The sequence below is a fragment of the Thalassophryne amazonica genome, chromosome 22 (genome assembly GCF_902500255.1).
Source record: "Thalassophryne amazonica chromosome 22, fThaAma1.1, whole genome shotgun sequence".
NCBI classification, from domain to species: domain Eukaryota; kingdom Metazoa; phylum Chordata; class Actinopteri; order Batrachoidiformes; family Batrachoididae; genus Thalassophryne; species Thalassophryne amazonica.
In genome coordinates this window covers 7,930,542-7,943,034 of record NC_047124.1, presented here as the reverse complement: position 1 = coordinate 7,943,034, position 12,493 = coordinate 7,930,542, and the positions used below count along the sequence as shown (strand labels likewise).

The window sequence follows — 12,493 nt, the reverse complement described above, 5'->3', positions numbered from 1 at the left end:
TAAAGAAGCTGGCAGGTTTTTGGGTTTGTCAGTCTCACCAGAGCTCCTGAACTTACCTTGTGCTCGTAGTGTGCAAAATGTCCCTGTGATAACAAATGGAGATTCAGGTTCGCTCGACCTCACTTAAATGTTCCACATATTACAATGGAATGCCAGAAGCCTTATCGCTAATGGCCAAGAGTTAAAAAGATTTATAGAGTATTTTAAAGAAAGTCATAAGCCAGAGCTCATATGCATTCAAGAGACTTGGCTGAAACCTTGTCTCGATTTTGTTATTTCTGGGTATGAGTCTGTGAGGAAAGATCGTAAAGACAGGTCGGGAGGGGGTTGTGCAATATTTGTTAGGGCCGGTGTGCAATATGAGAGTGTGTGTTTTAATACCTAATTAGAATGTGTAGCGGTAAATGTTTGGGGAAGTTTGGGGGGAATGACTGTTGTAAATTTTTATAATCCATGTTTGAATTTATGTATTGATGACTTTGAGGCTACTTTGGAGGTAGTTGGTCGCAATGTAGTTTGGGTGGGGGATTTTAATGCACATAATCCACTGTGGGGCAGCAGGGACAGAGACAGTAATGGAGAAATAGTAGAAGATTTTATGGATCGGCATGGGTTGGTCTGCCTAAATGAAATTTATTTTGTTACTACTAGGTTGGATGTTAGGACAGGAGCCTGTCATGCATAGATCTGTCTATAGCTTCAGCTCCTTTGGCAAGGAAGGCAATATGGGATACTTTGGAGGGGTATACTATAGGAAGTGACCATTTTCCTATTCTGATGAGGTTTGGTCAGTCTCTGCTGGTGGAAGAGGTCACATACCCGAAGCATTTGGACCTTAGTAGGGCGAGGTGGGGAGAGTTTGCAGAGGCCTGTAGTACAGATTTGGATGAGATAAATGAGGATTTGATTGATGAGTGGAATGATAGTTTGTGTGGAATGATTGCCCATAATGTTAATCTGTTTATACCAGAAAAGATAGGTCCTAAAAACAAGGTTGGTGTACCATGCTGAAATAAAGCATGCAGTGTAGCAGTTAGAAATAGGAATAAAGCGTATAAAAAATTACGGAGACATCCGTTGGAGCAAAATGCAATAGAGTATAAAAGACTTAGGGCTGTTGTTAGAAGGATTATTAAGAATGCTAGGAGAGAGTCTTGGAGGAAGTTTTGTAGTCGGATGGGCACAGACACCTCTATTAATGAAATATGGTCTGCAGTGAGACGCATATCTGGGGTTAAATGTGTACATTCTATTCCAGTGTTGGAAAGGAATGGAGTTGTGGCAGTGAATGACAATCAGAAGGCTGACGTGTTAGTCAGGGCTTTTCAGCTAATTCACAGTGGATCAAATTTGGGGGAGGATGGAATCTGTAGAAGGGATATGATGCTGGGGGGTCAGTACCATAAACTGGAAACCAATTTAGATAATTCGGACTCTGTCAATTTATTCTTCACTATGAAGGAGCTATTGAAAGCAATTAGTAGGGGGGGTTCTACAGCACCAGGGAAGGATGGGTTAATCTACAGTTTTTTCAAAAATCTTAATGATGTTTTGGAGGAAGTCCTGGCTCTGATTAATAATGTGTGGGCGGAAGGACAGGTTCCATGGGCATGGAAGCAGGCTGTAGTTATACCAATTTTGAAACCAGGGAAGGAAGGGACGAACCCGGGTTCTTACAGGCCTATTGCACTTACCTCAGTTTTATGTAAAATTATGGAAAGAATGGTGACTGACCGGCTGGTTTATAAGCTTGAAAAAAATGAATGGTTTGTTCCCTACCAGAATGGTTTTAGAATAGGGAGGAGCACCATGGAGTCAGTGTTGACCTTGGATTCTGATATAAAGAAAGCTAGTGCGAGTAAAGAAGTTCTTGTTGCTGTGTTCCTCGATATTGAAAAGGCCTATGATATGTTGTGGAAGGAGGGGCTATTAGTTAAGCTCTATGATGCAGGTATTCGTGGTCGCATGCTAAATTGGATTAGGGCATTTTTACAGGATCGGAGAATTCAGGTTAGGGTTGGTAGAACTTTTTCTGAAGTACGGGATATTGATAATGGAACTCCTCAGGGCAGTGTAGTTAGTCCAGTACTGTTTAATGTAATGATAAATGATATTTTTAGCAATTTGGATCCAGGTTATGGGTTGTCACTTTTTGCTGATGACGGGGTTGTGTGGAAGAGGGGGAGAAATGTGGGTTTTGTATTTGCAAAGTTACAAAATGCCTTGAATAATGTTGTGGAGTGGGCAAGTAGGTGGGGTTTTAAAATATCTGTGGAAAAGTCAAAGTTTGTAGTGTTTGGGAGGAAGAGAAATTTGGGCAATGCAAGTTTGCAATTATATGGTTTAAATTTGGAAAGGGTTAAATCTTTTAAGTATTTAGGGGTCCATTTTGATGAGAGGGGGACTTTCAAAACTCACATTGAGAAGGTGGTAGATAAATGCAGTAGAGTAATAAATGTATTGCGGTGCCTTTCTGGCAGCAACTGGGGAGCTGATAAAGCTACACTACTGATGATTTATAGAGCTACGATTCACTCATTTTTGGATTATGGTTGTCTTGTGTATGGAAATGCAGCTAAAACAACGTTGGCAAAATTAGATGTGATCCAAGCAAAAGCACTTCGAGTGTGCTGTGGTGCATTCAGAACAACCTCTGTGCCAGCCCTCCTAGTTGAAGTGGGAGAGATGCCCCTTCAAAAGAGACGGCTTAAGCTAGCACTCCAGTTTGTAGGCAAAGTCCTGGGTCAGAGGGGTGACCACCCTGGGAGGAGACTCCTTCAGGACTCATGGGAGTCAGGAAGAGGGAGGGGGAAAACCTTCATCTTAGAAGTGAAGGGTGAGTTGCCAGAGCTCAGTCAGAGGGATACAGCTCCGGTAGTTGTCTGACCAGCGGTTCCTACTTGGCTACTCCCTCAATTGGAAGTGGACTGGACTGTGAAAGATCACCTTAAAGGGGAGGGGGGAATATGTCCTGTAACTGTGGTGAGGGAGGCTATGCAGAACAATTGGGATGGGTATCTGCAATTGTTTACTGATGGGTCCGTTGACCCCACTAGCCGGAGAGGGGGATTTGGGATTTTTATTCCTGCTCTGTCTCTGAGTCTTGGCAGACGACTTCCTGATGGAGTAGGAGTATTTACAGCTGAAATTTTGGCTATGGTGTGGGCTCTTGAATGGGTGGAAGAAGTGAGACCGGAGATGGTTGTCATCTGCTCTGACTCATCTGCTGTGTTGCAGTCCTTGGAGTCGGCCTCTTCCCGGTGTAGGCCTGATCTGGTGGTTGAGGTGCTGACTGCTTTGCTCAGAGTGGAGAAGGGAGGGTCAGCTGTGTGCTTCATGTGGGTCCCGGCACATGTGGGGGTTAGGGGTAATGAAATTGTGGATCAGGTTGCAAAGAATGCTTTAAGACATGACACTGTAGAGCTTGAGGTGGCTCATAGCAGCTCTGAACATAAAGCCATGATTAAAAAAGTAGTGTGGGCTCAATGGCAGAAGGATTGGGACAATGGAAATAAGGGTAGACATTTTTATAGTGTGCAGAAGTCTGTTTTTGGTGACTGCCCAACCTGGGGGAATAACAGAAGGGAGCAAGTACTGTTAACAAGACTGAGGTTGGGACACTGTGGACTGGCGGCTGACCTATGTCTAATTGGTAAACACCACAATGGATTGTGTGAAACCTGCACAAAGAAAGAGACTATCCCTCATGTTCTGATGGAGTGTAAAAGATTTTCTGAGCAGAGGAGAGTTCTTTTCTCACATCTTTTTGATCTTGGGTTTGGGTCTGTTTCTATTAAAGTGCTGCTTGATCCGTCTGCACGTCAGCAAGAGGTCTACAAAGCCCTGATGGATTTTGTGTTTAGCTCTGGCTTGCAGCATAGTCTGTGAGTAGAGTGCAGTAGTCATGGTCTGCCAGTGAAAGGCAGCAATGCGCTGACTGGCGCGCAGCCTGCCGGAAATTCATAAGAAGAAGAAGAAGAAGAAGAAGCTACTACCGCTTCCGATTGGGCAACCGTCCCCTTCTTTCCAGCCACCGTTGGTGGATTCGGTGTCACGTGATTAAGGTGACTGAATTTGGCAGCGCCGCATAAAAAGTCAGAACAACGGGTTGCACTTACAGCGCCAAAATTCAAAAACGCTTGCGAGTCGACCTGATATTATCGGTAAATGGGGAGTATTTGATTCGATACCGGCTATGAATCAATTGTTTCAGCTGCGAACGAGAGTCCAGCCAAGTGGAATTGCCTGAAGCGTTACAGTAATGTGAAGGTTCGGCTTTAGTTTGTGTTCGTCACTCACCGCTAGTTAGCTTAGCTTTAGCTTCTGTGTTTTTATTTAGCACCGCCAGTTTTGTTTGGTTCTGGTTTAAAAACACACAACCAAAAGATACTTAATTCATTAGAGTGTTTACACAAACAACAGATAAACCCAAAAACTAAACCTGATGGTTGTTTGTAGCGCGATAAAGACATTACGCCGAACTCCGTTGAATAAATCTACAATTGTAATGTTTCATTACTTATCTTTAAAAGGCACTTGCATGATGGAGTAATTCGATATTTTTCCCATTAATTAGATATTCTTTAATTCGGTATAGAGCACGATTCAGATTGTCATTGTTATTTTGTACCTTATAAATAAATAGTACTTTCCAGGAAGTTGTTGAAATCAGAAGGTGGTGGGTATTTTTCTCCTGTGGGAAAAAAAAAGGCTATTTGGTAATAAAAGTAACCTATACGTAAAATGCAAAAATTAACACAATAATAAAACTGTAACTCAGCAAAAAGGCATACAAAAGATTGATGAGATTTGACTCTTCTCCAAGCAAATCTATGCAAAATAATGAGTGCATAATTATACAAAAAAAAAAACAAGTATCAAAATGATCCTAATGCATAAAATGGTCCTGACTACGATCAGGTTCACAGATGTAGGAAAGCATCCTTATTCCTTAACACTGATAAAAGGCAGTAGTGACTTGTTCTGTATGTAACCATATTAATAGTACAAAATGCTATTTGTATAGTGCTTTTATCGGTCAATCTAGGTCACACGGTTATGATGGTATGCTCCTTTTATTTTGCTTTCTATCTGTATGTGTTGCCAAAATAACCTTTTGAAGTGACAATCTTAAACACTTTGTGGTTGCAAAGTAATTGTAATCATCTATCTTTAACACAGTCATTTAGTAGTTGAAGTCAGAGATCCTTAACGTAACTGGGATTCAAATCCAGGTCAGTGGTTCAAACGTCCGACACCTCGTCACTTATGCTACAGCATCTAACACTGTGCACCTAAACTTTATCTATAACCTCACTGTAACGCTACATACAAATATAACTTGGTATTATTAATACAGCTACATACAGATAGCCACTTTGTTGACAGAAGTAGCTAAGCCATTTTGTAACTTAGCACTAGTGCAATAAAAATGTCTTTGATCGGTTTTGATGTAGGTGTGATTATTCCACTACAGAACACCATTGAGGTCTTTCGGGTGATTTGATGACCATGAGACGGAGTCCAAGGAGACCCTTGATTCTCAAAAGAAGAAAGTTGCCTTTTCAGAATGATCTGCCACCAGCTGAATCACAATCAGATCCTAACGGATCAGCTCCCACAGGACATCCGAAATCACCTGTCAGTGAGATATTCCCTGAAGGGATTCGGATCATGGATCATCCATCCATGTCTGACATGCAGGTGGTTGTCATCCCCAAAACGGTAGACCTTCAAGGTGTTATCGGAGCACTCACCGCCAAAGGCAAAGACTGTGGTGACCAGGGACCAAAGAAATTTATCCTTCTGAGTTCAGCTGATAACCAGGACAATGGGACGTTTTGTCAACCAACATTTGAAGGTGTTTCTTCAAAGACCGCAAATGAACAGCTGGTGAAAGAAGAATCTATGGACATCCATGTGGATCCTCAACCTGTCACTCAGATTAAACCATGTATGGAAATCACATTTTTTGATTTAGTGGACATACTCTTTATTTGCAATGAAGTAGCTCAGTTCCTGTGACAGCCTTTTATTTGTTGGATATCAATTGATTTTTGTTTTGTCCCCCGCATTTCAGTTAATGAGGAACTTGTTTGTGGCCCACTGGAGAGAAACCTCACCAATATTCACCATCTGGGTGAAATGAGCAAATGTGGCACCATACATGATCCTGCTAAGAAGGCGACAGGCAAGGAGAACCAGAATGTATGTTCACAGGCTGTTCAGGTTTGCTGCTCGTTCCTGTCACCTTGTTGCGATTGTTACTGTCAATGTTTTTAATGAAGCAGGCTACATGATGTCAGGCAAATGGAAAAAATTAAAAGTTGTTTGTTTCATCAGGTAATTTGCAATGATTAAAACTGATCAAGATCTCGTATTTATGGAGCTGTAGCCAGATTAGAAATTCTCTTCACTCCTGTGAAGTTACCAGTTTGTAAACTCTAATTTGAAGTAACGCATGTGCACAGGAATTTTCAGGAGTATGTGTGAGAATGGTATAAATCAGTTGAGATCCAGTGTGGGTCACACTTGGAAGAATGATGATTGAGGCTCATCCAAGGACAAAGTGATTTGATTTGGACAAAAATTTGTTGAAATTCAAGGTCACATTTTGGTCAAAGTGCTTGTTTAAAGGTGATATTTAAAATGGCTTATTCAAGAAATTGCTGAAAGATGCCGTTGCTAAACAACACAAACGTGAAGTCCTATACCACCATTAAATTGTTAATATAGTTTTTGACCTTGGGTGAACATGAATGATCAGTGTCAAGGTTGTCATTACTGATGACACTGTTATATTTCACCTGAAAAACTGATTCTTAATTTGCATCTTAAAGATATGGACTCTTTTTCGTTTACAGGTCAATACAACACAAATGGATGCAGAAAGTCCTGTTAAGCACCTGAAGTCGGATAGGCCACCATACTCATACATGGCCATGATTCAGTTTGCCATCAACAGCACAAAGTCCAAGAGGATGACGCTGAAACAGATTTATACCTGGATTCAGGACCACTTCCCCTACTTCAAAGAGGTGGCCAAACCTGGATGGAAGGTACGGAGTGACTGTTTAAAGATTGTTCTAATCTCCTCTGCCGTCAACCTCAAGCTTTCGGCGTAAGATGACAGAGCGTTTGTTCATTTCCAATTCCAGAATTCCATCCGCCATAACCTCTCTGTGCATGACATGTTTATCCGTGAGGTGTCTTCAAATGGTAAACTTTCCTACTGGACCATCAAGCCTGAGGCCAATCGATTCCTCACTATTGGACAAGTGTGTGAGGTACGAACAACTGAGCTCAAAAGACTTGCGCTGGAAATCTTTGTGTGTGTGTGTGTTTGACAGTATGAATGCTATTTTGTGGGTCTTTAAAAAAAAAAAACTGCCAAATGTGTCAGGGGTGGGGTTTGAACTGGGAATCTTCTGCACTGAAACCAAGTGCGTAACCACTCGTTGAATAATTTAATAAAAACATTGAATTTATACATTTATGTACATGATGGACTCTATTTTTGCGTGACATGATTGCAGGAATTAATGTATGCAGATTAGCTCATGCTGGCGGTGCTTCAAGGTTGTAGAATGTGCATCAATCAACCCACAGTGGTTCATGCTACATGTAACTGCATAATGTTAGTTTATCTCAGTCTTCCTGTGTGATTTATTAGATGATCTACAGTTTATTGCCAATTAGCTCCTTAAATTGTCTGCTACCTGAAAGCATTGGATGCAACACATTTATATTATAGACAACACATACAGTAACTTTACCCTTTACAAAATAATATATGTTATTGCCCAGAAACTGGAATACCTTCATTATGTACATTAATTCACGCAATTGCCACTAGGAGGCATCATGTCATGCAAAGGTGCAGACAGTTATCTACGTAGTTATATGAATTTCGTGTTTTTAAGAACCGTTACAGCATCTAATCCAGGGACCTGCCATCTACAAACATGGACTGTCAGAGACAAAGCAATCAAATTGTCTACACAATCTCAAACCCGCAGCGCTAACATGATATAATGCAAAACCTGCTGATGGTTCCCCGAACTTGTTTTAAAACTCGAGGGGACAGATCTTTTAAAGATGTGGCACCTCGCCTCTGGAATGAGCTTCCCTGTTCTCTTCGCTCACTGGATTCTGTGGATGTTTTTAGACAGCAACTAAAGACACATTTTTTTAAACTGGCATTTTAGTGTCAATTTATTTTATTGTTCTATATTTGTATGTGTTGTTTTTATTGTCTATATCGTGTGAAGCACTTTGTGACCTTGGTCTGTGAAAAGTGCTATATAAATAAAGCTTACGTACTTACTTACTTACTAAATATCAGAAGCAAAATAAGGCATGCTGATGGAGTGTTTTCATTCAGATCATTATTCATCTCTGCATCCATGTTTTATACATCTTATTATGTGGGATATTTCCCCCCAGTCTAGTGTTTTCCTCTTTCTCTTTTTCTTTACAGCCCAGTGGTAGTGACCCGTTGTCTGTTCCAGTTCCAGTGCTTTTATTGTCTCAGCAAGTAAGATAAATTTATTCCTCCAGTCTCACTGAAAGATTAACCAGAGAAAGTAGGAACGTGTTTGCAGAGACCAAATACTTTTTGAATTTTGAGTCTGTTCTCCATCACAGTGTAGTTTTAAATGAAACCATCAAGATGTTGGGTCAGTTTCAGTGTATTACAAAGTAATCAGTCTTCTTTTCCTCAGCAGCAGAAAGGGGCAGTTCCTCGCACAAATAAAATCACTTCAGGTGAGTTTGCTGCAGATGTTTGCAGACATAAGGGAAAAATTTGTTCTTCCTTTATTTTAACCTGCAGTTGGTGTCAATGTTAGCTTCTGAGTTGCCTTTTACTGACCTTTTTATTCCTCTTTCTTCATCTTCTCTGCATTTAGGGAGAAAGATGAAACCTCTTCTGCCACGGACAAATTCCTACTTAGTTCCTGTCCAACTCCCCGTTCTCCAGTCTTCTGTCTACCAGCCGCCACCTTACACACAGGTTCTTCCTCCTGACGCCAAGAAGAAATGCAACACTTCCCGGCGGGTCAAGAAAGTCAGAATCGCTCCAAAAGTAAGAAATGTGCAGCCTTTGCTGTTGTTTCCAGTTTTTATTTTATTTATTTTTAAAGTGTCTGTATTTGAGAACCTAAACAGGAAATGGTAACTGAGGTCATTTAGGCACTCCGGTGTACAGTAGTGTTCAGAATAATAGTAGTGCTATGTGACTAAAAAGATTAATCCAGGTTTTGAGTATATTTCTTATTGTTACATGGGAAACAAGGTACCAGTAGATTCAGTAGATTCTCACAAATCCAACAAGACCAAGCATTCATGATATGCACACTCTTAAGGCTATGAAATTGGGCTATTAGTAAAAAAAAAAAAAAAAGTAGAAAAGGGGGTGTTCACAATAATAGTAGTGTGGCATTCAGTCAGTGAGTTCGTCAATTTTGTGGAACAAACAGGTGTGAATCAGGTGTCCCCTATGTAAGGATGAAGCCAGCACCTGTTGAACATGCTTTTCTCTTTGAAAGCCTGAGGAAAATGGGACGTTCAAGACATTGTTCAGAAGAACAGAGTAGTTTGATTAAAAAGTTGACTGGAGAGGGGAAAACTTATACACAGGTGCAGAAATTATAGGCTGTTCATCTACAATGATCTCCAATGCTTTAAAATGGACAAAAAAAAAAAAAACAAACGCGTGGAAGAAAACGGAAAACAACCATCAAAATGGATAGAAGAATAACCAGAATGGCAAAGTCTCACCCATTGATCAGCTCCAGGATGATCAGAGACAGTCTGGAGTTACCTGTAAGTGCTGTGACAGTTAGAAGACGCCTGTGTGAAGCTAATTTATTTGCAAGAATCCCCCGCAAAGTCCCTCTGTTAAATAAAAGACATGTGCAGAAGAGGTTACAATTTGCCAAAGAACACATCAACTGGCCCAAAGAGAAATGGAGGAATATTTTGTGGACTGATGAGAGTAAAATTGTTCTTTTTGGGTCCAAGGGCTGCAGACAGTTTGTGAGATGACCCCCAAACTCTGAATTCAAGCCACAGTTCACAGTGAAGCATGGTGGTGCAAGCATCATGATATGGGCATGTTTCTCCTACTATGGTGTTGGGCCTATATATCGCATACCAGGTATCATGGATCAGTTTGGATATGTCAAAATACTTGAAGAGGTCATGTTGCCTTATGATGGAGAGGACATGCCCTTGAAATGGGTGTTTCAACAAGACAATGACCCCAAGCACACTAGTAAACAAGCAAAATCTTGGTTCCAGACCAACAAAATTAATGCCTTGCAGTTGTGAAGAAATCATGAAAAACTGTGGTTATACAACTAAATACTAGTGTAATGATTCACAGGATTACTAAAAAAGCAGTTTGAACATAATAGTTTTGAGTTTGTAGCGTCAACAGTAGATGCTACTATTATTATGAACACCCCCTTTTCTACTTTTTTTTTTACTAATAGCCCAATTTCATAGCCTTAAGAGTGTGCATATCATGAATGCTTGGTCTTGTTGTATTTGTGAGAATCTACTGAATCTACTGGTACCTTGTTTCCCATGTAACAATAAGAAATATACTCAAAACCTGGATTAATCTTTTTAGTCACATAGCACTACTATTATTCTGAACACTACTGTATGTTGCACTTAAATGATGAAGGTACAGTGATGTTTTCATAACACCAAAGACAAAAATAAATAATAAAGTATCGAAAGTTTAATAAAATGTGTAGGAGTATCATGAATTTTCGAAAGTAGTTCCTCTGCTTTGTTTATTGTGGACTTCTTGATCAAATGGAACAGCGTGGCTGTTTTCAGTTTGATTGCCATTTGGGAGAAACTTTGCAGGACTTTTTATGTGAAATGTGTAAATGTGGGAGAGAACAAAAAAAAATGTGTTTTATGGTGGAAATCCACAGTTTTCTTCACAGTGTGGGCTGCAGGTGGGTATTCTTTAGTTTGGGAATGACTAATCTGTACAGATGTGGGATCTGTTCATTAGAAGAAATCTAGATAAGGTAGCTTATGCCTTTCTTCAAAACTACAGATCAGCTAACAGTTTTATAAAGTATAAAATACTTTTTACAGAAGGTTACTGGTGACAGAACCCCTTTCAAACCTGCTGAAGAACCAGCAGGTGGTGATATTTGCTCATGATTGAGGTGTGAAAGGGCTTTTTCTGCTTTAAATGAAAACAAGAAATGGCTGAGACTTTATTCCAAAACCATTTATCCCTCGTGGGCTGAAAGTCCACTTTAAAGACGAGAAAGCGCTTCAGTTTAAAACAAAATCACTGCTGAGTGATTCATGTTTTCTCATCCAACATTAGATTTTAGTAAAATAATCTTGTCGTGTTGTTTTTGTGTTTATCAGGTGCCGCAGAAGGACGAGTCGCCTGCGTCTGTGCCTCCCTGTCAGCTTGAAGAGTTTAAGGTGGAGGTGAAGGAGGAACTGGTACTTGTTCCAGTAAGTTCAAAAGAGGAGCCGATGTGCGCTCCAGTAAAATGTGAGCAGGAGGACCCGATATGTATAAAATCCAGGCGTCCTAGAGGCCCCTTAAAAGAAGGTAGCAGCTCCCGACGTAAGCAGTCTTTAGCTCACCATTTGCACGAGGAGCCTGTCCTCTTATACACCACTCATACATTCACTGACTCCGGTCTCGCGACCAGTGTTTCCACATTCCAGGACATGCGTGACGCTGAGCTGGATGAGACCCAGCACAGTCCCGTCCGACAGAATTCCTACAAGACCCCAACAAAAAGTAACAGTCATCTGGCCTCGTCCACTCCCTGCAAGTCTCCCGTGCGTGTGTTTCCTCAGCTTTGCAGAGTGACGCCCGTGGGCAAAGGGAGCCAAAGCGTCCTGGACTTCAGCCCCATTCGTACACCAACTGGACCTATCGTCACTCCTCAGTGCCACGACTACACCACTTTCAGCTTGAGCAGCACGCCGTTTAAAGATTTCCCCTTCTTTAACTCGCCCAGAGAGGTGGTCACAAGCGGTTACTCCATGGCGGCTGCAACAACGGACTCTCCGAGTGCAGACTGCCTCCAAAGCAGCTGCTCCAGACAGCTGGACAAGGCCGGCGGCAGCATGTCTACGAACCGCTCACTCACCGAGGGCTTCATCCTGGACACCATGAACGACAGCCTCAGCAAGGTCTTGGTGGACATTAGCTTCTCTGCAAATGATGACGACATAGGCTTAGCTAACATCAGCTGGTCAGAGTACATTCCTCCACTATAACATAGCTAAGAGGTTAATGCGCATTTACATGACAGGAACATTTGTTCTTCAAAACACTATGCACAAGAAAAACCTTCACATGAACCGAAAATCAGTTGCAAGCGCAGGAAAATGTTAAGACGGCAACAAACATACTTGACACCAAAAACAAATTGATATTGTGGGACTGTAACGTCTAAAACATGAAGCTGATATTTACAGCTTAGTTACAATC

General features: G+C 41.1%; 1 protein-coding gene across 3 annotated transcripts; it reads left to right on the top strand.

Moving 5' to 3' along the window:
* Nucleotides 1-4,062: 4,062 nt before the first annotated feature.
* Nucleotides 4,063-12,454, top strand: foxm1 (forkhead box M1). Of its 3 annotated transcripts, XM_034163835.1 has the most exons (10): nt 4,064-4,269; nt 5,477-5,953; nt 6,080-6,228; nt 6,864-7,058; nt 7,158-7,286; nt 8,480-8,536; nt 8,724-8,766; nt 8,910-9,085; nt 11,407-11,523; nt 11,560-12,454. In XM_034163835.1, the coding sequence occupies exons 2-10, from the start codon at nt 5,506-5,508 to the stop codon at nt 12,277-12,279; spliced, it is 2,034 nt and encodes a 677-aa protein (XP_034019726.1). In that variant the 5' UTR covers nt 4,064-4,269; nt 5,477-5,505; the 3' UTR covers nt 12,280-12,454. The 3 variants fall into 3 exon arrangements, with proteins under 3 accessions (XP_034019725.1, XP_034019726.1, XP_034019728.1); XM_034163834.1 differs by having other exon boundaries at nt 4,063-4,269; nt 6,080-6,207; nt 11,407-12,454; XM_034163837.1 differs by lacking the exon at nt 8,480-8,536 and having other exon boundaries at nt 4,065-4,269; nt 11,407-12,454.
* The last annotated feature ends 39 nt before the right edge of the window (nt 12,455-12,493 follow it).

What these genes read in the sequence shown, in the direction of transcription:
- foxm1 (XM_034163834.1), top strand. Translation starts at nt 5,506, where the DNA reads ATGACCATGAGACGGAGTCCAAGGAGACCCTTGATTCTCAAAAGAAGA. An exon ending in TGGCCAAACCTGGATGGAAG is followed by an intron (nt 7,059 to 7,157) that starts GTACGGAGTGAC and finishes TTCCAATTCCAG; the next exon opens with AATTCCATCCGCCATAACCT. An exon ending in AAGTCAGAATCGCTCCAAAA is followed by an intron (nt 9,086 to 11,406) that starts GTAAGAAATGTG and finishes TGTGTTTATCAG; the next exon opens with GTGCCGCAGAAGGACGAGTC.